A 27,670-nucleotide genomic window follows, 5' to 3' on the forward strand; every position below is an offset into this window, starting at 1 on the left:
GAAGTGACCCGTACTCCAGTCTATTCCCGGGTAGTTGAAGTCCCCCATCACTGTTACACTTCCAGTCCTGCATTCCTGTCTCAGTTCCGCTTCCAAGTCGTGTCCGACTCCTTCTGGCGTACCAGGTGGTCGATAGTACAGCCCCAGTTTTATGCCTTCACCCTTGTTTCCCGTAATTTGACCCATAGCGATTCCAGCCCCTCTGCATTCGTTGCCATATCCATCCCGACCAAGTGGATAGAGTCCTTTATATATAGTGCTATGCCTCCCCCCTTCTTGTGGGTCCTGTCCCTCCTGTAGAGCTTGTATCCCGGCAGCGCCACATCCCATTGATTTTCCTCTGTCCACCAGGTTTCTGCAATTCCAATTATATCCAGGTCCTCCCCCTTGGCCACGACTTCTAGTTCACCCATCTTGGCCATGAGGTTTCTTGCATTTGCGTATAAGTCCCGTAGGTCCCGTCGTTTTTCCTCCACCTCTGCATTTACCTGGGCCGCCTGTCCTTGGATTTCAGGCAGTTCTCCCGTTCCCTGTGCTTCTGCTTTGCCCTCAGCCTTTACCCTCTTAGCTTTCAGCTTCCCCACATTCCCGCCACCCCACTTCCCCGCTTTTCCTCTGGGTTTTCTAGCCCTACCGGCCCCCCCCCCCCAGGTTGTTCACCCTCGCCAAGGTAGGAGAAAGAGAGGGCATTCTCTGAAGTTAAAAGGGGATAGATTCTGTACAAACGTAAGGAAGTTTTTCTTCACCCAGAGAGTGGTGGAAAACTGGAATGCTTTTCCGGAGGCTGTTATAGGGGAAAACACTCTCCAGGGATTCGACAAAGTTAGACAAGTTCCTGCTGAACTGGAACGTATGCAGGTAGGGCTGGTGTCAGGGCACTGGTCTTTGACCTAGGGGCCTCCACGAGAACAGACTGCTGGTCATGATGGACCACTGGTCTGGCACAGCAGCAGCAATTCTTATGTTCCTTACCCAAAATACTGGGGTTTAATCACAGCATAGCCATTGTCAGGCCTGAAGGGTACCCCATACTAAAGGGGACACGCCGGGCCAGTATTTTGTCACAGCCCAGGTGGTCTGCTGCATTCATCAGAGACCCCGGGTTGTGACACAGTTCAAATCAAGAGTCAAAACGATGTTGCTAACCTTTGTTGTTATCAGAGGGTTTGTTCATTATGAATTTGTACTAACTGGACAAACAGTTAACCAAGTCTACTATTTGGAAGTGCTGAAAAAACTGCATGAAAAAGACAAAAACGACATGAACTTTTCGCCAACGACTCATGTCTCTTGCATCACGACAATGCACCAGCTCACATGACACTGTCTGTGAGAGAGTTTTTAGTCAGAAAACAAATAACTGTATTGGAACATCCTACTCGCCTGATCTAGTCCCCAATGACTTTTTCCTTTACCTGAAGATAAAGGAAAAATTGAGAGGAAGACATTTTGATGACATTCAGGATATTAAGGGTAATACAACGACAGCTCTGATGGGCTTTCCAGAAAAAGAGTTCCAAAATTGCTTTGAAAGATGGACTAGGCGCTGGCGTCAGTATAGCTTCCCAACATAGTAACATAGTAGATGACGGCAGATAAAGACCCGAATGGTCCAACCTGATTCAATTTAAATTTTTTTTAATTTTTTCTTCTTAGCTATTTCTGGGCAAGAAACCAAAGCTTTACCCGGTACTGTGCTTGGGTTCCAACTGCCGAAATCTCTGTTAAGACTTACTCCAGCCCATCTACAACTTCCCAGCCATTGAAGCCCTCCCCTGCCCATCCTCCACCAAACGGCAATACACAGACACAGACCGTGCAAGTCTGCCCAGTAACTGGCCTAGTTCAATATTTAATATTATTTTCTGATTCTAAGTCTTCTGTGTTCATCCCACGCTTCTTTGAACTCAGTCACAGTTTTACTCTCCACCACCTCTCTCGGGAGCGCATTCCAGGCATCCACTACCCTCTCCGTAAAGTAGAATTTCCTAACATTGCCCCTGAATCTACCATCCCTCAACCTCAAATTATGTCCTCTGCTTTTACCATTTTCCTTTCTCTGGAAAAGATTTTGTTCTACGTTAATACCCTTCAAGTATTTGAACGTCTGAATCATATCACCCCTGTCTCTCCTTTCCTCTAGGGTATACATATTCAGGGCTTCCAGTCTCTCCTCATACGTCTTCTGGCGCAAGCCTCATATCATTTTCGTCGCCCTCCTCTGGACCACCTCAAGTCTTCTTACGTCTTTCGCCAGATAGGTCTCCAAAACTGAACACAATACTCCAAGTGGGGCCTCACCAATGACCTATACAGGGGCGTCAACACCTTCTTCCTTCTACTGACTACGCCTCTCTTTATACAGCCCAGCATCCTTCTGACAGCAGCCACTGCCTTGTCACACTGTTTTTTCGCCTTTAGATCTTCGGACACTATAACCCCAAGGTCCCTCTCCCCGTCTGTGCATATCAGCTTCTCTCCTCCCAGCATATACGGTTCCTTCCTATTATTAATCCCCAAATGCATTACTCTGCATTTCATTGCATTGAATTTTAGTTGCCAGGCATTAGACCATTCCTCTAACTTTTGCAGATCCTTTTTCATATTTTCCACTCCCTCTTCGGTGTCTACTCTGTTACAAATCTTGGTATCATCTGCAAAAAGGCACACTTTTCCTTCTAACCCTTCAGCAATGTCACTCACAAACATATTGAACAGGATTGGCCCCAGCACCGAACCCTGAGGGATTCCACTAGTCACCTTTCCTTCCTTCGAGCGACTTCCATTAACCACCACCCTCTAGCGTCTGTCCGACAGCCAGTTTCTGACCCAGTTCACCACTTTGGGTCCTAACTTCAGCCCTTCAAGTTTGTTCTAACAGCCTCCTATGAGGAACTGTATCAAAGGCTTTGCTGAAATCCAAGTAAATTACATCTAGCATATGTCCTCGATCCAGCTCTCTGGTCACCCAATCAAAAAATTCAATCAGGTTCGTTTGGCACGATTTACCTTTTGTAAAGCCATGTTGCCTCGGATCCTGTAACCCATTAGATTCAAGGAAGTACACTATCCTTTCTTTCAGCAACACTTCCATTATTTTTCCAACAACTGAAGTGAGGCTCACCGGCCTGTAGTTTCCTGCTTCATCCCTGTGACCACTTTTATGAATAAGGACCACATCCGCTCTCCTCCAATCCCCAGGAATCACTACCGTCTCCAGAGATTTGTTGAACAAGTCTTTAATAGGACTCGCCAGAACCTCTCTGAGCTCCCTTAGTATCCTGGGATGGATCCCGTCTGGTCCCATCGCTTTGTCCACCTTCAGTTTTTCAAGTTGCTCATAAACACCCTCCTCTGTGAACGGCGCAGAATCTACTCCATTTTCTCATGTAACTTTGCCAGATAATCTCGGTCCTTCTCCAGGATTTTCTTCTGTGAACACAGAACAGAAGTATTTGTTTAGCACATTTTCTTTCTCCTCATCACTCTCCACATATTTGTTCCCAGCATCTTTTAGCCTAGCAATTCCATTTTTTATCTTCCTCCTTTCACTAATATATCAGAAAAAATTTTTATCTCCCTTTTTTACATTTTTAGCCATTTGTTCTTCCGCCTGTGCCTTCGCCAAACGTATCTCTCTCTTGGCTTCTTTCAGTTTCACCCTGTAGTCCTTTCTGCTCTCCTCTTCTTGGGTTTTTTTATATTTCACGAACGCCAACTCTTTCGCCTTTATTTTCTCAGCCACTAGGTTGGAGAACCATATCGGCTTCCTTTTTTTCTTGTTTTTCTTGATTTTCTTCACATAAAGGTCCGTAGCCATTTTTATCGCTCCTTTCAGCTTAGACCACTGTCTTTCCACTTCTCTTATGTCCTCCCATCCTAACAGCTCTTTCTTCAGGTACTTTCCCATTGCATTAAAGTCCGTACGTTTGAAATCTAGGACTTTAAGCATCGTGCGGCCACTCTCCACTTTAGCTGTTATATCAAACCAAACCGTTTGATGATCGCTATTTCCCAGGTGAGCACCCACTCGAACATTAGAGATACTCTCTCCATTTGTGAGGACCAGATCCAATATCGCTTTTTCCCTTGTGGGTTCCGTCACCATTTGTCTGAGCAGAGCCTCTTGAAAGGCATCCACATTTTCCCTACTTCTTTCCGATTCCGCAGACGGAACATTCCAGTCCGCATCTGGCAGGTTGAAATCTCCCAACAGCAGAACCTCCTCTTTCCTTCCAAACTTTTGGATATCTACAATCAGATCCTTATCAATTTGCTGCGATTGAGTCAGAGGTCTGTAGACTACACCCACGTAGATAGAAGTTCCATCTTCTCTTTTCAGAGCAATCCATATCGCTTCTTCCTCTCCCCAGGTCCCTTGCATTTCGGTCGCTTGGATATTGATCTTTACATAGAGAGCTACTCCTCCACCTTTATGACCATCTCTGTCCTTCCTAAAAAGATTATATCCCGGTATGTTTGCATCCCATCCATGTGATTTACTGAACCATGTCTCTGTGATAGCAACAATATCTAGATCTGCCTCTAACATCAGGGCTTGCAGATCATGAACTTTGTTGCTTAGACTGTGAGCATTTGTGGTCATCGCTTTCCAGCTATTTTTCAGCGATAATCTCCTTTTCATATGGATTTTTGTGTCGTTTCACTTTCCATTGCAATACTAAGAAATGAGTTGCTGATATTGTTTATGCTGCAATCTTTACTACTATCACATCTTTTCTTTTGCCGGGGGTGTTCTCTATAATTGTCCTTCGTACATACACCACCCCCACCTTCTAGTTTAAATGCCTAGAAAAATATTGTCTAAATTTCTCTGCAAGGTTTCTTTTTCCTGCTGTAGTAATATGTAGCCCATCAGTGCAATATAGCTTCTTGTCCTTCCATGTATTTCCCCATCCTCCTATGTACCTGAAGTCTTCTTGATGACACCAGGCTCTGAGCCATCTATTAAAGTCTTCTGTGTTTTTCACTCTTTGCTCTCCCTTTCCATGTGCAGGCAGTATTTCAGAAAAAGCTAAAGTCTTTACAAAAGGTTTCATGCCCTCACAGAAAAGCTTTCTGTGCTGCAAGTGTGGAGTTGTTGGCCAGGTCATTTGTTCCCAGATGGATAACAACATCAGTGTTAAAATACTTAGTTTCTTCCTTAATTATAGTCAGTATTTGCCTGGAACTCCTGGTAGCTGAGGATCCTGGAAAACATTTCACTATTTTGGTCTCCTCGCCCTGTGTTCCAAGGTTAATACCTCTGATGATGGAATCCCCCAACAGTAATAGTTTTCTGTTTTTGGCTTTTTTATTTGTACTTAGGGTGCGCTTGTTCTCTTGAGTTACCTTCATTGGTTCCAGTCCCACCTCCCTTCTGTTTTCTTGAGTATCGCAGTGCACTAGTGGAGCGAAGGAATTCTGTAGAGATAATATTAGTGAAGGTGGATGTTTCTGTGTTACATGTTGCAGTCTTCCTGAGCAAAGGGGAGTACTTCGAAGGTGTACCTTAGTGATATTCAGCAATGAGATATATAGCACTTTTTTTCAGGATGAATTTGCGAACTTAATTGTCAGACCTTGTATATTGCCCGAAGCTAACGCATTTCAGTCAATAAATTCCTTTTTTTATCTTTGTTGTCTGGAGATTTATTTTTCCATGAGGTTAGTTCCAGTTGCTCTTTTTCTACTTTCTTGTCTTCTGCAAATGTTTCTTCAAGCGGAAGTCTTTTGGTCTACTCCTACTTTTATGGTTCTGTGGTTTTATCACAAAGGGGGGGTTCTTTGTTTTTTTTGTTTTTGTGCTTCTGTCATCCAAGAACATTTGCTACAGGTAACTTCATTTTTAGTTTGACTGTACTTTAATCAGAGAATATTTATAGGAAACTATTGATGGATGAAACGACCAGGTCCCAATTTGTATTAGCCTCGTTCTGCTGTCACACACACACAAACACACATGCAAATAAGCAAAAAGATATCTTTCTCTCTTCTTCTTTATTCAGAGTACTGCATACACCTTTTATAGCATTTCACATGGGTCAGTTTTTTTAGCATATGACTGTAGGAAAGACCATATATGGTAACAGGATACATAAAAGCAACGAGAAAAGGGTAGCAAACATAAGGGGAGGGGGAAATAGTGGGAAGGTTGCATTATGGCGTATAATACTGTCCTGTCTAAGGTCTAGCAATGTTTCCTGTAACAAATGTTTCTTATCAAAACAAGAACTACAGAACACAATGGAGACACAGAGCTCAGAACACAAAAAGAAAAGGCCTTGTGGTTTTTTTCCTTGGCAAAATGTTAACTGTTTCAGCAGTTCCTTTTACATAAGCAAGAATAGAAAAACTTACAAAGAATATATGCCCCTTCAATCCCCTCTTACGTCATGAAAATGACATCATAAGTGCACAGCATGAGCTTGGAGGGAGAGATATTCCAGATATGTCCTATGATATATATTTCAATAAGAAGGTGTTTTAACCCCTCTTGGGACACCAAGAACACCAATATAGACATGGGGTCAAAGCTTCCAGGAAGGGCGGGGGTCTGTGATAGGGACTGGTAGGTACTAGCCAGGGCTACAGTAGAGTGATGAACAGCAGAGTTGACAATATCATGGAATCACAGGAACCAGGCAAGGCAGGCAGCCAAGAGCGAAAGAGTCAGTCAGCAGGGAGGTCACGCCAGGTTCAGAGAGGAACATGAGCCAGTGTGGTGATGCAGTCCACATCTTTCTCGAGCAAGGGACCATCATCATCAAGGTCAAGGTAGTAGTTAGAAAGGTGGAACTTGGCACAGACGCCATCTTCCACAGCTGGTAATCTAGAGACAGGCGATTCTGGTACATAGCAGTACAAAAGTTCAAGAACAGCCTGCAAGTGAAGTATGCAGTTGAGCAGGTAGATTGGGGTCTGACAACCCCAGGAGCCATCTTTGCCAGACGTAACAGATCCAAAGCAGCAATGATCCATTCAGCAAGCCAGTTGTCACCCCATTTTTCAATCTGTAAGGGGTGGAGAGTGCTAACCGCTTTTGGTGACCCCTAGTGTCGAACACAGGGGCTCCCAGGCGTTCGCCATTAGCCAGCAGTAGCAGAAAGGAGCTGGGATGGATCCAAGTACACATGTAACAGTCTGGTGAGCAGGCAGCCAAGGGTAAGCAAACAGGCCACAGAGCCAATATCAATCATCAGGAGCTTGTCATCAGGCGTAGGAAGTTCCATGGAGCAGGTACTGAAGAGGAGGTCCTGATAAATTGAAGATGCAATAATGGAAGTCCGCAAGGCCCACAGTGGAAGTCGTGGGGCTGATGTGAAAGAGAGGTTCTGTGAAGGCAAATCTAGCATATCCAGCTGTGTACACTGTTCTCCCATACCGGTCCCACCACAGACAAAACAATTTCTGACATTAAGAGTCTGGTCTATAGATTCAGCAAACTGTCCTAGATGTGACAGGAAAAACAAAATCTACTTTCATATGTGCAGAAAAACGGGGGAAACATAACAGAAAATAGCACATGAGACACGTTCCCATAAAGGACAGGCTTCTCCATGAGTGAAGGTGTCCTCATAGGGGCATTGCTTGAAATGCATTAAGCTATAGAACACATTTGAGATAATGCTGCCAATTGAGGAACAGTATGAGGAGCAGTACCATGATCGTAAACAACATCAAATAACATGCATGCATCAAAATACAAAGGCACTGGGTGAGGAGGGTAATGAGGGGGGCCCTGAGCACCTGCTAAAGCACCAGGTGGGGGTTGCAGTAAACCATAAGCTGCCAGTTACACTCAAACACTTGTAAACAGTTCCAGTCCAAGAAATTAAAAGGTTAGGATGTGGTGTTGCAGGGGTATCAGTCTCTTTAAACTGGTAAGGGCCATACTCGGAGAGAAAGGTGTCTGCACAGATAGGGAGGGACACACCAGCTTGAAAGGAGTTAAAGTATCATCCAGCAGCTAAAGTCCAGGGAGGTGAGTCAAAGGAGGACATTGACTTGGTATAAGTACGGAAATGAGAGACAATAGGCAGATACACAATGTTCATAAGAGGACAGGGTGATAAGTTGGTGTGGGTTGCACACAACTAGTAAGGCATTCAAGAAAGACCATAAAGATATACTCAGTGTAGGACACATAAAAACCCAATATACCAGAAATGTGTGAATTGATCATATCCAGTGGGCACCATGGAATCAACACTGTATAGAACCTTTGTCTTAATAATATAACCCCTAACTAAGCAGCGCTCAGGCCATGAAAACAAAAACTAAAAAAGATATTGTGCAATTTAGATAGGAAAAAAACAAAAATGCAAAAAATGGGGATAAAAAACTCCCCCCCAAAAAAAGGCCAATGGTATGTTTTCCGGGGTACCCCACAAACCAAACAGACAGACAACACAGAGATTACATGGCACAAACAAACATAGAGCTCCAGTAGTCCTTAAACTTGCTTTCATCCGTCATGGAGTCAGGCTGAACTTAAATCCGCAAATAAACACAATTATACAAAAGGAAGAAGAAAAACAGCATCATAGAACCAGGCATATTTGTGTGCACACATGAGCAAAGTAATTTTCCTGAGAACACATGGCACAACAATCAATAATCAGAAAAGGCATAATCAACTGGTCTAGAGTCTAACGTCTAAGAGAAAACAAAAAAAAATGGTGTCAATGGGCTCCATTGTCAGGCATAGGGCATGTCGTAAGAGATAATGCAATCAGGGACACAACTGGCTTCAATCTACAGAAATAGGCAGATCTTACTAGGTAAAGCAAGATACAGTGTCCAGGGTTAGGTACAGAGGTAGTATGAAGTATTGCAGTGGCAATGCTAAGAGGAAAAATTAATATTTTAAATCTTAAAGTGCAAGGTCATTTCAAGGTTACTTGAAGCACAACTTTTTCTTCCTGTTATTTTTTTTTTCTTTCAGTTCAGCAAAAGATTATTTGTGCCAAAACTGATTCATGATAGCTATGTATGTATTCCAACTGCCTGCCTTCACATCATCATCATAAGGAAACACATACCCACTGTTAAGAAAAAAGAAAAGTGGTAGGGGAAACGCCCCTTGCCAGATACCGGTGGTAAATAATAATAATAATAACAATTTATATACCGCAGTTGCCAACAAGCTGCATCTCCCAGACCTGTAAAAGAGACTTGTACAGTGGTGTACTGTAAAACAAAACAAAAAAATGAAACACTGGGCTTAACAGATTAAAGTAGTAAATTGCACTTTCCACTAGAACATATGAGCTAGTGTCAATTCATAGTTGCTTTATACAGTTCCTACCCCAAAGAGCTTACCTAAACAAAAGTAACTTGGAACTTTACTCACACCTGCCTATTCCAACTAGAATATCCCTTATAATAAGGACATAATACATGCACATACTTTCAAACACGTGATACATCCCTTTTTAGCAACGTACACTATCTGTCTGCAACTTTCGGCAACTTTCATGCATCTTTGCTACACCAAATTCACATCAGCCACATCACCAATTTCTCTTTCTCTGTATCTTGTTTTGTTTCCCCAATGCCTTCTTTGACCAAGTTTCCAAGTTAAAAACTCAATTAAATTCCAAATACTAAGCCTTTCAAGTTTCAAGTTTATTAGGTATCTTAATGAATCGCTTAATCAAACTTCAAAGCGATGTACACATTAAAATTTACATTTGTTAGGTAACAGTACAATACATACGAATATTTTTAAAAAACTAAATAACACTGTTTAACATACTCTTAACATTAGGTAAGGAGGGATGAAATACAATTCATTAAAGTAAAGAAGAGACATTCAGGGAAAATACACAAGGGTTGTAGTTTAAAAAAATGTAATAAAGTAAAATAGAGTGGTAACATAATAAAATCAGTTTGCAAAGGCATCTTTAAAAAGAAAAGTTTTTAAGTTACTTTTAAATTTTCCGAATTTCTTCTCATCCCTTAAAAAAATAGGGAGGGGATTCCAAGTCTGAGGTGCAGTACATGAAAAAATAAATTGCCTTCTCGTATTTATACTTTTTAATGAAGGAATAGACAGTAAGCTTTGTTCGTTGGATCTTAAAATTCTCCTTGCAGAATATGGAATTAATAATTTAAATAAAAAAGCAGGGGTCATATTATATAGAGTTTTGAAGATGATTATACAAAGTTTAAAAGTTATTCTGTGAATAACTGGAAGCCAGTGAGCATTTTTAAGAAGTGGTGTTACATGGTCGAATTTTCTGGATTTGGTTATTAATTTAATTGATGCATTTTGTATAATTTGAAGACGTTTTATTTCATGTAAAGCAATTCCTTTAAATAGAGAATTGCAGTAGTCTATTTTAGACATCACCAAAGAGTGAATCAGAATGTTAAGTGAATTGGGACATAGAAATTTTGAAATAGAGCAAATTTTACGTAATCTATAAAAGGTAGTTTTCATGTTACTAATATGGTCGTGAAAAGTAAGTTTATTATCGAAAATTACCCCTAAAAATTTTTTTTTTTTAAGCTCCTTTGAATTCTGCCATCTTAAGTTGGTGCTAGCAAAAGTCACACACCCACAGCTTTATAAAAGAATTCTAATGTCTCCTAAAGCCAAAAGATATTCTAAAACTATTAATACATAAATTGTTCATGTAGATCAGAAAACTAGTTCTTGGCTCCTACAATCACAGGTCTACCTAGCTAAGTTATCACACAGTGTTGGGTTTTCTTTGTTGTTGTTTTTTTTAATTCAAACTCATTTAACATTTGTTCTCCATAATTACTCAAAAAATGATTGCATTGTCTTCTGCAATCCTGCCATAACTGGCAAGGTTGAGATGTTACATCTCATGATTAAAAGCGGTTCTCCCCCCGTCTCTTGTAAAAGAAAAAGAGGGACAGCCAAAAAGTGCTGGCCATAGGGGTGGAGGGAAAACAGAAAATCCCCTACAAATACGGTGTGCATACCACAGTTAGAATAAAGAAACATAAGAACAGGTCCTCTAAATATAAATAGTTAAAATAAGGACTGGCAAATTGGCATTGTGCCACTGCATCAAAGCAGCGTTTGCTAATAATTCCCAGTTCCTTTTTGCTAGGCACAACACAAACAAACAAAAAAAATTGACAATCTCCTTTCAAATATGCAAAATGGTTCCTAAGCACCGGTAAAAATTATAGAATTCCAAAGCATCACTTGCTTCCTTGCTTTAGGAAATTCTGTTCGCATTAGCTCAAATACTAAAGCTCTCTTTCTTCCTGAGTCTTATCTATATCAGCTTACTGCTCCCCCTTCCTATTCTGAATGTGAGAAAGTTTTTAATAAGTTTCAACTCTAGTCACGAGGAAATGTTTTCTCTCCTCCTGACTCGTTCAGCTCCATCTATCTCTGTTTAAGGCACCGTCTCAAATTATTTTCTCCTAACGTCCCCTCTCCCCCTAGGGTTTTACAGGGAGGATATAAATAGTTTAAGGGGTCTCATGGGCAGATTTTTTTTTTACCTCTTTGCAATCCCCTTTGTATAGGGGGTGCATGAAATAGAGCCTACATCAGTGTCAGCAGAAGCCCAGACTTACAGGGCATTGGGGAATAATAAGAAAAGAGTGCTAGAATAAAGTAGAGCCTGTATCTGGATGGGCTACAGACAGGGGTGTAGTAGAGTAGGATTTAGTCAGAATCCCATTAATTCCCATAAAAGGTTCAGCATTCATGTAAGTAAGTTCTAACAGGAGCTGGTCTGGCAGTCAAAAGTACTTGTGCTCTGTTTAATTCAAACTGCAAATCAGAGGAATGTTGCTTTAAGTCAGAAAGAGTAAACCAAAATCACATTCCTTGAGGTCGGTGACTAGTGTGACCAGAGGAGCACAGAGATAATTTACAACTTGCAAATCTTTCTGGCAGACAGCCAGATGGTCAGTGAGAAAAGCATCAGCCTTGCTCCGCACAAGAAAGAGAGCCCGTAAAACGGAATTTTTTTTTTCCATGAGCCAGCACAGAACAAATCATTTCTGAAAACTGCGCAACAGAGATCATAGGGTGGGCAGTCAAAAGACACGGAAACACAGCACAAGAAGCAACAGAAGTTTCCTTCAAAGCAGAGGTAGCAGCCGAAGGAGGGATTCAAAATATTAGTCATGCACAAAGCTTTTTTCCCCACAGACGACAGAGCAGGGCATGCGTGTCTATTAATAATTTTGTTCTTCCCAAAAGAACGTGTGGCCACTCAAAAGTACTGCAGGAGTTACCAAAACTCCGAGAAACTTACCAAAAGTCTCAAGAGACTTGCCAAAAGCCTCAGTAACTAAATAAGGGCATGGAAGAGGGCAGAGACCAGTGAGCACTAGAAAACAGATACCCACTTAGAGTCCCGGCACCATCTCCACTCCCGGGCGAGCCCCCAGCTGAAACAACCAGGTCCCAATTTGTATTAGCCTCGTTCTGCTGTCCTGCTGTCACATGCACACACAAACACACATGCAAATAGGCAAAAAGATATTTCTCTCTCTTCTTTATTCAGAGTACTGCATACACCTTTTATAGCATTTCACATGGGTCAGTTTTTTTAGCATATAACTGTAAGAAAAACCATATATGGTAACAGGATACATAAAAGCAATGAAAAAAGGGTATCAAACATAAGGGGAGGGGGAAATAGTGGGAAGTTTCCATTATGGCATATAATACTGTCCTGTCTAAGGTCTGCAAAACACAAACCCAAAAAAATATATAGGGAGGAAAAAATATAACTATAGCAAAACCTCCCCAACCCCAAGAAAACAAACCGACAAGGGGGAGAGACAAGAGAACTCTGACCTCGACCTAAGTTAACCTGCAAAGGGTATAATGTGAAACAGGAGAACCCTCAGTAACACAGCCGCCCACTTGGGGAAAGGCTGTCACCGGCTGACACTCAGAAAGAGTGTGAACTGTGATACATCCCCGGGTTCTACCTGTTTGTGAGAATAAATCAAGTGCACCCCCAAAAAGTGCTACGTGTGAAAAAAGATTATAATGAATCAAAAAAACACACAAATGTTAATTAGTCAAGGAAACTCTTGTCTCTACTCCTTGTCAGGGGGGCCAAACAAGGAAGGAAAGTGTCCAAATCTGTCCAAATCTAAACCAAGCCAGTCAATGAATGGAAGTACTTAGCTTCTCTGAACAATAGAACAGCCAGCCGATGTGAGACATCATCCGTCCAACGGGACTCCGTTTCGGGGGTGTACACCCCCTTCTTCAGGAACAACTGGACTGTATTAAGACTGGTGATTCCTCTGGCATAGCTTGGAAAGTGAGGCAGAAAATGGCACTTAACGGAGGAAAACGCCTCCGATTTAAACTGCAGCCGCTGATGTTATTGGGTAAAAAAGTCAGATGACCAACTGTTTGAGGGAATGGGTGAAAATCCCTAAACGAAAATAAAAAGTAAGAGGAAAGGTCTAGGTCTAAAGTCTAGCAATGTTTCCTGTAACAAATGTTTCTTATCAAAACAAGAACTACAGAACACAATGGAGCCACAGAGCTCAGAACACAAAAAGAAAAGGCCTTGTGGTTTTTTTCCTTGGCAAAATGTTAACTGTTTCAGGAGTTCCTTTTACATAAGCAAGAATAGAAAAACTTACAAAGAATATATGCCCCTTCAATCCAAACTTACAAAGAATATATGCCCTTTCAATGGAATTCTTTGCTAACCATAAGGAAAGTTTAGATCAAGGCAGCTAACATTCCCTTGACCTCATATTCTTCAGTTTGTATTCTTTATTTTTTTTTTTCTCATTGAAATTTTTATTAAGTTTTTCAAATAAACAGCTTACTGTATACACCAGGTCCATCTGTCATCAATATCAAAAGCATAAAAAAAGGGAAAGCTGTCATTACAATATACATTACAGTATCTTGAGTGATTCTCGAGATCTTCCACCTGTAGTTGGAGGTCTTTAATGAGGGTATCATAGCTTTGCTCAGAGCCCTGAGTCATTTTTACCTCTTCTGCCAACTGGGCCATGTGGTCCTCCAATACTTCTACTTGTGCTCCAAGATCTTTTACTTCAGTTTTGATTTCTTCTAAAGCTGCTTGCATGTTGTGGCGGACACCCACCATCTCCTTATTTAAATCGTGTAACCAGATATGTGCCACTTGCCACTTAATTGGCAGGATGCTCATTGAAGAATTTACATAGAAGCTATTACATTCTGTTTTGAGTGCTTCTAGCTCATTATCGTAGGTAGTAATTGAAATCACTCATTAGTATACTGTTGTCAAATTTGCCAGCTTTCCTACTTTCTGAAAACATTCCTTTATCTGTCTGCTCATTCTGACTTGGGGTATCTCCATATTCCTTCCCTTCACACATGAAATTTATATCCATATGGATTCCACACTTGTATTTGTCATGCAGAATCTTTATTTTGTTTGATTCAATTCCTTCTTTAACATAGATCGCAACTCCCCCCCCCCCCCTCTTCAATTTGATCTCATCTATCCTTGTGTTATAATTTGTACCCAGGTAACATTGTGTCCCATTGATTGTCCTCCTTCCACCAGGACTCTGAGATGCCTATTATAGCTCAATATATGTATTTTCCTTCTTTTCACTGTCTTGCTTTATTAGGGAGGAATTTCATAAAAGGAACACCCTTTCTTATATCTATCGAAGAATGCATTATTTAGGGGTGTTTTCTCAGTCATTTTGAGCACAAATTAATAATAAAGAATATGCTACAGATGGAAAAGAAAACAGAATCTATGGCAACTTGGAAAATTCATGTATTTTTTTAAAGCTTCCTATGCCTTCTAAATTACCTGCTAAGCATCAGTTTTCATGTGTTCAGTTCATCTTCAATAAAAGTAAATCAAATCAAATTACAAAAGATTATGAGATTTTAGAAGCTAACTTAATTACAGTCCATATGTCTGCTGATATCAGCACCTGAAAGAATCAACCTTTATTTTGCATTCTTTTATACTTCCCTTTTTCTCTTGAAGTCTGTTAAAAATTATGAATCGTTTATTGTGGAAAAGTAGTTTTCATTATTGGGCAAGTGATATGAGCAACAGTAAAAGATGATATGTTGCTAATATTATTCATGTATCTTGCCAGAAAAGAAATGAGCCACATTTAAGGCTAATGTCTTCATTCAGTAAAACACAGTTCTATATTTTTATAGTTTTTCGTGTTTGTTTTTCAGGTTTGGTGAAGACAGTGGAAAAAGAAAGTGTGAATATTTTGAAGAAAGTTCCAGGGAAATGCCAAAAACGAATGAGGTATGTTAAGTGCATATCTTTACATGTATATTATCCAGTTAGTTTACTGCCTTTTTGAAGAAATTCACCGGCGGCAGTATATAGCAAGAATACCAGAAATAGGCATTAGACAATTACAACAGTCAAAATATCCAAGCAATTCATATTAATGAATAGTATGCTACTTATAATTGCAACATAAAACACATTAAAGAAAAAATTAAAACATTTAAATTGAATCTGGTTGGGCAGACTGGATGGACCATTCGGTCTTTATCTGCCGTCATCTACTATGTTATGCTACTATTAAAACATCTTTATAGACCGTACACGGTGTAAGAAGTGGAACATATAGACAGATTAATACAAAATAGAAAATAAGGGTGATTAACTTAAGAAAACATTGCACGTGTAGTTAGAAATGGTGCATGGAAACGATCTTGGTAGAGTAGTGGTGGATAAGCAGTTAATTTTAAGCAAAGCCATTTTTATGCATAAATCTATTTTATACTTGTAAACGGATTTTAAAATTGTTTCCTGTAAGAATAATAGTTGAAAACACTGCCTTAGTCTTGTTAACCAAATGTTAAGCACAGGAGAAATGGCAATTCTTGTTGTAATTGGAAAAACAGGTGTCATTCAGTACAATATTTACATCTTGCTGACCTGGAACCTTTTTGACCTGCAACATATCACTTCCTTTTCTTCACTGCAGCCAAACTGGAAGGTGGAGACTGTCATGGTCCTAACTAGTATCTGTTTGCAGTTGTAACCTTGGCTACCTTCAGTTGAACTCAAATTTAAATCCAGTCTAGTGTTTGTTGTTCCCATATGTATGAAGAATCCCCACCTCCAACACACAGGCATGTGACAACTACCCAATTTTTCAGACTATAGGTGTCCCAGTACCAAAGAATACCATTTATAAACCTTAGAGAGAAAAAAATATTGTTTTTTGCTATTTGTGTTGTACTAAAACTACAACTTAGAGGTTTTATAAGCATAGGCATCCGCATGGGTAATTTTACATAACATTTATTGACTCCTGCCTTAACTTTGCAATTTTAAGTGGATTACAATAAGAGATAAACTGGTCATTTCCAGTGAGATAACAATTCATTATGTTGGAATTAGCTCATCCTGGCACATTTCATGAATAACAGAGTTTTATTTCCTTTCGGAAAGTTCTATAATCTGATTCTGCAGATAGAATTCTGATAATGTTGGGGTCCAGTTTTCCTGCTTGGAATAATAAAGGGCCCTCAAACGTTGTCTTTCACTTAGTATTTTTGATTGGAGGGTAAGTAAATGGGATCTGCTCTCTCCTTGATCTGTTCATGTTCGTCTTGTTGAAACCCTCATTCAGGTATGAGGGGCATTCAATAATTTATCTAACTGAGTATGAAAGAAAGTAGCAAGTGTGTTGAAACAAGTCTGTGCATGTTGTGACATGTCTCAAGGTTACTCATGCACAGTTGCGGCTCATTGTGAATCTAACATTCCAAGCGACAGGATGTCAGGAGAATCCTTGTGCAAATCAAGTAAGAAATTGCTAGATTTGGAGCACCGTTCAGTGATAAGAACTCCTCACCATTCAGTGATAAGAACTCCTCACCTTTGAAGAGGAAATACGCGAACAGGAGAAGCTTCTAGTCCAGTTCACTCCAAGCGAAGAGGTCAAGGAACTAGAAAGATACATCGAGGAAGCACACCAGCAGCATGTGGAGAACTGTACCCGAACAACTCAGGAAGAAGGCCTGGATGAGAGAAGAGAAGACATCCCTGCAAATTCTGGAGAAAAGGAAGCGGAGACAAGGGGCGATCACACACCAGGAGTAAGAGGGAGACTGCAGGAGGACACTCCCCCCACCCGAAGAGCAGAAAACAACTTCAGGAGTTTCGCAGGAAGGAGAAGATCGGTCCTATACCATGGATGTAGACTTATGACCCCCAAGGAACCACCGAATAAAGAAGATGGGGATCATCATGGGAGACTTCATCGTACGGCATGTGGACAGCTATACCGCAGAAGGGAGAGAGGATAGAATCATCACCTGCTTGCCGGGAGCAAGAGTGAAGGATGTGGCCAACAGGATCTCCAGGATCATAGACAGCGCAGGGGAAGAGGACACTTTGTGCTTATCCATGTGGGAACCAACGATGTGAGCGGACGGAAGTATGACAGGGAAGAAATGAAGGGCCAGCTCCGTTCACTTGGAAGAATACTGAAGATCAGGGAGGTGAAGATGGCCTTCTCCGAGATCTTCCCGGTACCAAGAGCGGATGGAAGGAGGTAAGGGGAACAACAAGCAATCAATGCCTGGATAAGACGATGGTGCGAAGAGGAAGGCTTTGACTTTGTGCGCAACTGGACAATGTTCTGGGGAAGAAGCAAGTACTACAGGAAGGACGGACTGCACCTCAACGAGGAAGGAGCAAGAGTATTGGCAGGCAACATCAAGAAGGCCATCGAGAAGGCTTTAAACTAAAGGTCGGGAAAGCCGACAGTCGACCACCAGTCGATGGTCTGGGCGACAGGATGTCCCAAAGAAGGAACTATGGACAACTACTCAGACACAAGAGGGGATGACCACAAAGCATATAAGAGAGACAATACAGGAGCAAGGAAGGATACCGTGAAGGAACCAGGGGAGACTGCTAAGCTTAAAGAGTCTAAGAAGGCAACACAAAGGGAACTCAAATGTATGTATACGAACGCTAGAAGTTTGAGAAACAAAATGGGAGAATTAGAAGCAATAGCAAAGAACGACGAACTGGAAATCATTGGCATAACAGAAACCTGGTGGAATGATGAAAACAAATGGGATACAGTACTTCAGGGATACAAACTGTACAGAAGAGATAGAGTGGGGCAGAAAGGTGGAGGTATTGCCCTATATGTTCGTGAAGAAATAGAATCTGTGAGAGAGACTGACAGAAGAGAAAGAGAAGCTGGAATCCCTTTGGATAAAGATTCCCAGACACAACGGTGCTGACACAAAGATTGGCCTTTACTATTGACCGCCAGGGCAAGTGGAAGAAACAGACATGGAAATGATAGAGGAAATTAAACACGAATATAAGACAGGTAATGTCTTAATCTTGGGGGATTTCAATTTTCTAGGAATAGACTGGAACCTGGGAAATTAAAATTGTGGCAAGGAGGCAATGTTCCTGGAAGTGCTAGGGGACTGCTTCCTGGAACAATTGGTGGGAGAGACGACAAGAGGAAATGTCACCTTGGACTTGGTCCTAAACGGCATTACGGGGCCGGCAAAGGAAGTAGAAGTCACGGTTCCGCTGGGGACGAGCGATCACAACATGATTAACTTCAAACTCGATATCGGGAAGGGGAGAAGTACCAAAACCTCAACCATAACTTTAAACTTCAAAAGGGGAAGATATGATAGCATGAGAGCCATGGTGAAACAACGAATCAAGAAAAAAATGGGCAAAGTCAAAACGGTAGAACAGGCATGGTCCCTTCTGAAAAATACTATCACGGAAGCACAAAGCCTCTACATTCCGCGGATATCCAAAGCAAAGAAAACCAAAGGCAAAAGAGAACCGGCGTGGCTTACTAAAGAGGTGAAGGAAGCCATAAAAGAAAAGAAGGACTCCTTCAAAGCATGGAAATGCACGAAAACAATCGAAACTTGGAACAAACACAAGGGTGATCAGAAGAAGTGTCACAGGGCGATGAGAGATGCCAAAAAGGACTATGAGGAGAAAATAGCGCAGGAGGCCAAAAACTTCAAGCCCTTCTTCAGGTACATGAAAGGGAGAAAACCCGCAAAAGAGGCGGTGGGACCGCTGGACGACCAGGGAAGGAAAGGGTACTTCAAGGAAGACAAACAAATCGCAGACAGACTAAATTCATTCTTTGCGTCTGTCTTTACAAAGGAAGACACTGCAACAATTCCAGAAGCAGTGAAAGTGTTCAAAGGAGTAACAAGCAAGTAGTTTAGTGGGGTAGAGAGTCCAATGAAGATGACCCTCAGACTTGCTGGTCTGTGGAAGCAACTTCCACAGAAATGTGCAAGAAAGTCAAGGATTTAATTTTATCAGACATATGAATTAAATTTCCCGAATAGCTGAAGAAATGGGCATATTGGCAGGTACAATTTGGAAAATAATTCATGAAAAATTGAGCATGTCCAAGGTTAGTGCAAGATGGATTCCAAGAATGCTGACGCCGTGTAAGAAGGCCACAAGTCTCCAGTGTTGTCAGGAGAACTTGGAGATGCTTCATGAAGACCAAGTGAATTTTTTCATCACTTGGTGATTGGAGATGAGACTTGGGTCTATCATAGAGATCCTGAGTCCAAAATGGAGTTAATGTAATAGAAACAGAAGTCATGCATACCAGTAAATTCCTGGAGGATCTCTGGCATATCCTCGTGACTCCTGTTATCTAAAACCCAAAGGAGTCCGTTTCCTTGACGGCCAACTACAGACCCATTGCCAACATACCATTCTTTCTTAAATTAATGGAAGGTCTGGTTAACATCGACCTCACAAAATACTTAGAGAAGTTCAGCATCCTACATGATTCCCAATCTGGCTTCTGTACAAATTATAGCACCGAAACAGTTTTGGCCTCTAAGACTGACTATCTTTTCCATCTGTTTTCCCAGGGAAAAAGCGCACTGGTACTGCAATTCGATTTGAGCAGTGCCTTCGACCTTGTTGATAATGACCTTCTGCTTAGGTGCCTTGATTCCATTGGCATTTCCGGACAGGTACTAAATTGGTTCATGGGTTTCCTAAAAAAAAATGCACTTACCAAGTCTATGGTGAAGGAACCTACTCTCAAGCTTGGTCCAATCCCTATGGAGTGCCACAGGGCTCCCCACTCTCCCCCTCACTCTTCAATATCTATGTGGCATCACTGGAATATATGTTATCTGATTTAAAACTGAAATCGTACGTATACACGGATGATATAACAATTAGGCCAGAGCACACTACAGGGGTTCAAGGAAGGTTTAGATAGGTTCCTAAAGGATAAGGGGATTGAGGGGTACAGATAGAAGTAAAGGTAGGTTATAGAAATGGTCAGAAACCACTTCACAGGTCATAGACCTGATGGGCTGCCGCGGGAGCGGACCGCTGGGCGCGATGGACCTCTGGTCTGACCCAGTGGAGGCAACTTCTTATGTTACATAAGAACTGCCATCTCCGGATCAGATCCATGGTCCATCGAGTCCGGCGATCCGCACACACGGAGGCCCAGTCAGGTATACACCTGATGTAGTTTTAGTCACCCATATCCCTCTATGCCTCTCGTAAGGAGATGTGCATCTAATTTGCCTTTGAATCCTAGCACAGTGGATTCCTTAATAACCTCCTTTGGGAGAGCATTCCAGGCGTCTACCACTCGCTGCGTGAAGCAAAACTTCCTGACATTTGTCCTGGACTTGTCCCCCCTTAGCTTCAAACCATGTCCTCTTATCCGTGTCACGTTGGACAATGTAAATAATTTATTTTCCTGCTCTATTTTATCGATGCCTTTCAGTATTTTGAACGTCTCGATCATGTCCCCTCGCAGCCTCCTCTTCTCAAGGGAGAACAGTCCCAGTTTCTTGAGTCCTTCCTCAAATTCCAAGTTCTTCATACCTCTTATTAGCTTCGTTGCTCGTCTCTGCACCCTCTCCAGCAGTTTTATATCCTTCTTTGGGTTGGGAGACCAATGTTGGACACAGTATTCCACGTGTGGTCTGACCATTGCTCTATAAAGCGGCATTATGACTTTCTTCGATCTACTCGTGATTCCTTTCTTTATCATGCCTAACATTCTGTTTGCTTTCTTTGCCGCTGCCGCACATTGTGCCGATGGCTTCAGGGTCCTATCTATCAGTACACCCAGGTCCTGTTCTTATGTTCTTATTATTCCCATAACCTCATTGACCCAAGAGACAGAGCTACTCATGTCATCTATGATAAAGGACTATAAATTACGACAGGTGTACACCTGGCAGGGCCTCCGCGTGTGCGGATCGCCGGACTTGATGGACCGAAGGTCTGATCCGGAGATGGCATTTCTTATGTTCTTATGTTCTTATGTATCTGTCCTTACCAAGGTTGAACATTGGACTATGCACTCCAAACTAAAACTAAATCCCGAAAAAACCAAGATTTTCTTGATAAGTCCCAATAACAAGATCATGAACACCTCCTTGAGACTAAACAGATCAGCCTACCCAATTAATCCCACAACCAAAATCCTTGGCATCACCCTGGACCGAAGCCTGACCTTTGAAGATCACACTAATGCTCAAGTCAAAAAATGCTTTCTCACCCTATGGAAACTTAGTACTATTAAACAATACTTCGATTTCTTTTCCTTTCGACTGCTGGTTTAATCCCTGATCTTAAGTACCTTAGACTACTACAACATTATATACTTGGGAATTCTCAAAAAAAACATCAAACGACAGAGTCGTCTAAAATGCTGCTGTCCGTCTCATTTATGGCCTCAAGAAATCAGACCATGTAAGCTCATATTACAGAAAACTACATTGGCTGACTGTGGAAGCAAGGGTCTTTTTTAAGTTTACTTGCCTTTGCTTCAAAACCATGATAGGCTCATCCCCAACCTATCTGTCCCACCAATTTGAATTCCCAGGCACAACTAATACACACAGTGCCTACTTGTTCGCCTTTCCATCCCTAAAGGGCTACACCTACAAGAGATACCTTGACAGAACACTATCTTTCCAAGCAGGCAAATGGAATAAATGTTTAACTAACTTCATCTCAAACACACTCTCATACCAAACGTTTAGAAAGTCAATAAAAACCTATCTCTTTGACAAATTTCTCTGACCCCACCTCAACCTGATTTACTCCCAATACACTTCCAGATAAACCTGACTAAACTTAACAAGCCAATGTAAATTTGAAAGGTCGCTGTAATGTCGCTGTCTGTATACAGTCTCTTCCCCTGTAAACTGCTTAGAACTGTTTGTGCTATGGCAGTATATAAAAATAAAGTTATTATTATCCCCACTCCAAAAAAGTTTAAGATAGAAAAATCTGCAGGCAAAGTCATAGCAACTGCCTTCTGAGATGAAGGACTTTTGCTTCTGGAGTTCATGCCACACAAGACAACTATAACCGTGGAAAGTTATGCCAACACAGTGATCACTTTGCAGTAGTCAACCAAGGAGAAAAGACAAGGAAATCTCACTGTAGGTGTGCTACTTCTTCACAACAATTCACTAGTGCACGTCATGACAATCACAATCCGAGAATGTGGGTTTCAGCAGCTAAAACATTCATAAGAACATAAGAATAGCCTTACTGGGTCAGACCAATGGTCCATCAAGCCCAGTAGCCTGTTCTCATGGTATCCAATCCAGATCACTAGTACCTGGACAAACCCCAAGGAGTAGCAATATTCCATGCTAGCGATCCACAGCAAGCAGTGGCTTCCCCCATATCTTTCTCAATAACAAACTATGGATTTTTCTTCCAGAAAATTGTCCAAACCTTTCTTATAACCAACGATGCTATCCACTCTTACCATAACCTCTGACAACGCGTTCCAGAGCTTAACTATTCTCTGAGTGAAAAAATATTGGTTTTAAAAGTATTTCCCCGTAACTTCATCGAGTGTCCCCTAGTCTTTGTAATTTTTGACGGAGTGAAAAATCGATCCACTTGTACCCATTCTGCTCCACTCAGGATTTTGTAGACTTCAATCATATCTCCCCCCAGCCATCTCTTTTCCAAGCTGAAGAGCCCTAACCTTTTTAGTCTTTCCTCTTACGAGAGGAGTTCCATCCTTTTTATCATCTTGGTCGCTCTTCTTTGAACCTTTTCTAGCATCACTATATCTTTCTTGAGATAAGGAGACCAGAATTGAACGCAATACTCCAGGTGAGGTCGCACCATGGAGCGATACAGGGGCATTATAACATTCTTAGTCTTGTTAATCATCCCTTTTTTAATAATTCCTAGCATCCTGTTTGGGTGGAAGGCTTCATCGTATTGTCTACGATGATACCCAGATCCTTTCTTGTGCGCTAACCCCTAAGGTGGACTCTAGCATCCGGAAACTGTGATTCAGGTTATTCTTCCCAATGTGCATCACTTTGCATATGTGCACATTAAATTTCATCTGCCACTTGGACGCCCATTCTTCCAGTTTCCTAAGGTCTGCCTGCGATTTTTCACAATCCTCATGCGTTTTAACAACGTTGAACAGTTTAATGTCATCTGTAAATTTAATCACTTCACTCGTTCCAATTTCTAGATCATTTATAAATAATTTAAATAGCACTGGTCCCAGTACAGACCCCTGCAACACTCCACTGTTTACTCTCCTCCATTAAGAAAAATGACCATTTAACCCTATCCTCTGTTTTCTATCCAATAATCAATTCCTAATCCACAACTGAACTTTGTCACCTATCCCATGACTCTTTAATTTTTTCAGGAGTCTCTCATGAGGAACTTTATCAAAAGCTTTCTGAAAATCTAGATACACTACATCAACCGGCTCACCTTTATCCTCATGTTTAGTCACACCTTCAAAGAAGTCAAACAAATTGATGAGTCAAGATCTCCCTTGGCTGAGCCCATGCTGACTCTGTCTCATTAAATCATGTTTGTCTACATATTCCTCAATTTTAGTTTTTATAATTGTTTCCACCATTTTGTCCGGCAATGAAGTCAGGCTTACTGGTCTGTAATTTACCGGATCTCCCCTGGAACCCTTTTTAAAAATCAGTGTAACATTGGCCACCCTCTAATCTTCAGGTACTACAGATGATTTTAGTGACAGGTTACAGATTACTAATGGCAGGTCAACAATTTCATGGTTCTTTTAGTACCCTGGGATATATACCATCCAGTCCAGGTGATTTGTCACTTTTTAACTTGTCGATTTGGCTTAGTACATCTTCCAGATTCACTGAGATTTCCTTCAGTTCCTCCGCATCATCTCCCTTGAAAACCGTTTCTGGTTCAGGTAGATCTCTTGCATCTTCTTCCGTAAAGACCGAAGCAAAGAATTCATTCAGTCTCTCCGTTATGGCCTTATCCTCCCTGAGCACCCCTTTTGCTTCTTGATCAACCAACGGTCCCACAGATTCCCTCACAGGTTTTCTATTTCTGATGTACCTAAAAAAATTGTTGATTTTTTGCCTCTTTTACAAGTTTCTTGTCATATTCTTTCTTAGCTGTCTCTATTGCTGCTTTGCATCTAACTTGCCAGTGCTTGTGTTTCTTCTTATTTTCTTCATTCAGATCCTTTTTCCATTCTTTAAAGGATTTTTTTTTTTTTTTGCTCTAATAGCCTATTTCACGTCACCTTTTAACCATGCCAGCTCTCGTTTCCTCTTCTTTCCACCATAGCTGATACACGGAATACATCTGGTCTTGGCTTCCACAATGGTAATTTTTAACATCCACGCCTGTTTTACAGTCCTAACCTTTGCAACTGATCCTTTAAGCTTCTTTTTAACCATTTTCCTCATTTTATCATAGTTGCCTTTTTGAAAATTAAATGCCTCTACAGTAGATCTCTTTTGTGACGTCACTCCTGGTTTCAGCTCAAATTTGATCAGGTTATGATCAATGTTTCCCAGCAGGCCCAACACAGTTAACTCCTGTACTTTGCCTTGAATTCTACTAAGGACCAAATCTAAAATAGCTCCACCCTACAGTCCTGCCCTAATCGGATTATTTCCTTTTCTAAGGTTTGAAGAAATTGCTTCCTGGACAGCGGTTTTCAAGTGATGAAGACGTCAAGGAAGCTGTAATGTCCTGGTTTGAAGGTCAAACAGAAGAATTCTTTTCAAAGGGATTAAAGTCATTGCAGAAAAAGTGGATGGAGCTATTAGGGGACTATATTAAAAAATAATTAAAAAAAAAATAATTATTTCCTATTGAGGTAGATAAATATTAAATGCCCCTTATAGATTGGGGCAAGGCCGTTCAAAACTTTAAATAACAAAGGATATGTGATCAAACTTTAGAAAAAAGATCAGTCTAAGAGCTTTTGTTTTATCAGTGAAGAGGGACATGGCAAGTACAAGATGTTGCAGTAATCTATCATTCCCTGGACTAGGGACTGGACCAGAAGACTGAATTGCTCTTTTTCAAAAAATTTCCTTACATTTCACAAATTTTGCATTAATGTGAAGGATTTCTGGGCAACTTTGTTGTTCTGCATTTGGAAGGTACAGCTTTAGAGAGGGCAATAGTGGTAAGTAATTTAGTTTTCCTCTATGCTAGTTATGGTTGGTAATCTATCCTTTTCCATCAGTAAGATCTTAGTTCTTTTTGTGTTCAGTTTTAGCTTGTAAGATTTCATCCAGTCTTGTATTATTTCAAAGATTTTTAGCAACTTTATCCCAGGACAAGCAGGCAGCATATTCTCACATGTGGGTGACGTCATCCACGTAGCCCCGATGCGGACAGCCTCGCAAGTAGGCTTGCTTGTAAAACTTTAAGAAAGTTCACAACTGCCACACCACACATGCGCTAGTGCCTTCCCGCCCTCAGTTCTCAGATTTCTGCAGAGCCGACAAGCCTCTCGCTTCGATGCTCTGCGCTAGACTACTCCTGCCTTCTCTCACCGCGGCTCGTGTATTTTCTTTACAGGGTCGCTGTGTTTATTTGCGCGTTTTATTTTTTAAAAAATTCATAAGTTTCCTTTTTTTCAGCGCGGATTTAGCCGTGGCTGTTTTCCATTCTATGTTACAACCAGTTACGGGCTTTAAGAAGTGTAGCCAGTGCCAGCGTGCGATCTCCCTCATTGACCTACACAAGTGGTGTGTATAGTGTTTAGGACCTTACCATTGTCTAGAGTCATGTGCCCGCTGTGCTACCCTTCAGCCTCGAGCCCTGAAACATTGTCGAATTCAGGTAGACAAGCTCTTTGGCGGCATGGATAAGACCTTGACCTTGATTCCAGCCCTGGCCTCAACCTCTACTCTGAACCCAGAGTAGTTTTCTATGGGTATATCGCTTTCAAACCTCGATCTCGCCCTTAATCAAACCTTCCTCGTCTGCAAAGTCCACGTCTTCGGGGAAATCACCTAAATCTTCTCCTGAGGAGCCGTTATCCTTACTGTCTCCTTCAGGTAAGGTAGCTAAGCCACCTCCTTCAGATATGCCACCCTTAGAATTGGTGGTTTTTAAGCTGTCTAAGAAACATGTCTCAAAACCCAGACATCTTTCTTCTTCGAGGTCGTCTTCCTCGGAGATTATAGCCGCTCCAAATGTACCAGATTCAGTGGTCTCGGTGCCGCTTTTGCAAAATATGATATAGACTATTTTGCATCAGGAGTTTGGTAACATTCTTGCCAAATTCACTCCTGGCTCGACTCTGCTTCCTGCAGTCCAACCTGAGCACTCAGCAGTATTACAAGGAGTTGAGTCCTTGGCAGTTCCTCAAGCTCAACCTAGTCACTCTATACAAGATGTCAAGTCCTTAAGAGTGCCTCGAGAGGAGCCTGCACACACTATACAAGAAGTCGAGTCCTTAGCAGTGCCTCGAGCTCAACCTAGTCACTCTGTACAAGGAGTCGAGTTCTTGGCAGTGCCTCAAGCTCAACCTAGTCACTCTGTACAAGAAGTCGAGTCCTTTACAGTGCCTCGAGACACCTCATTACAAGGAGCTGAGTCCTTTTTGGTATCTCATCCTTGAATTCTGTCTACCAGATCTTCCTCTTCATATAAGGTGTTGCCCTTTTCGAGGCATAGGACAAGGTTTCCTCGACATTTATCTTCCAGACTGGATCCGACTCAATCACAGGACCGTGATTCGAGACATCCTTTTCCATATCATCTGTCAAGGCATTTATCGAGACCTAGGTCTTCTTCTCAAGACAGGTCTCGTTTATCCAGGCATCGAGACTCATCAAGACCTCATACTCCTTTGTCAGTTGCAGAGCCTCACCACTCTCGCCAGTCGAGTTCTTCTCCTGCGAGGTTCTCTTCACATTCCAGAAGTGTGTCACCTTTGCCTCTGGACTCGGATATCAGGTATCAAAACTCCAGAGAGGCTTCACCTTCGTTCTCTGCTATGAGAGGGACCTCGAGAAGTTCTCGATCACCTTCTCTCCTCAATGAGGTCATTCCTCTTCAGACCCGGTATCCTTTACCAAGTTTCTGTATAAAATGAGTAAAGATCTTAACATATCTTTAGAATCTGACTCAAAATACTCTAAGGAGTATCTGGAAGAGCTGGGAATGCCTCATCCTCCTAGAGAATCTCTCAAATTACCCAATGGCATTCATTCTCAAACTTTCAAGAGAAATCTTAAGACACCATATTCCGTTTCTGTTGTGCCATTTAAGTTGGACTCTCAATATCGGATGGTTCACTATAAGGGATTTGACAAGTCTCAATTATCCCACCAGTCTCTTCTTGTGGAATCTTCTTTAAAAAGAACCAATCCTACCAAGGTTTATGCCAC

General features: G+C 41.5%; 1 protein-coding gene across 5 annotated transcripts in view; it reads left to right on the plus strand.

Annotated features, from left to right (window-relative positions):
* BOD1L1 (biorientation of chromosomes in cell division 1 like 1) overlaps positions 1-27,670 on the plus strand; it is a 425,195-nt gene that overhangs the window by 163,957 nt on the left and 233,568 nt on the right. For all 5 annotated transcript variants that reach the window (XM_033949017.1, XM_033949024.1, XM_033948998.1 and 2 more), the window contains one exon: positions 15,182-15,257. In XM_033949017.1, coding sequence (XP_033804908.1) covers positions 15,182-15,257 — 76 coding nt within the window. The remainder of the gene's footprint in view (positions 1-15,181; positions 15,258-27,670) is intronic.

Source organism: Geotrypetes seraphini, chromosome 1 (assembly GCF_902459505.1).
Source record: "Geotrypetes seraphini chromosome 1, aGeoSer1.1, whole genome shotgun sequence".
Lineage (NCBI taxonomy): Eukaryota > Metazoa > Chordata > Amphibia > Gymnophiona > Dermophiidae > Geotrypetes > Geotrypetes seraphini.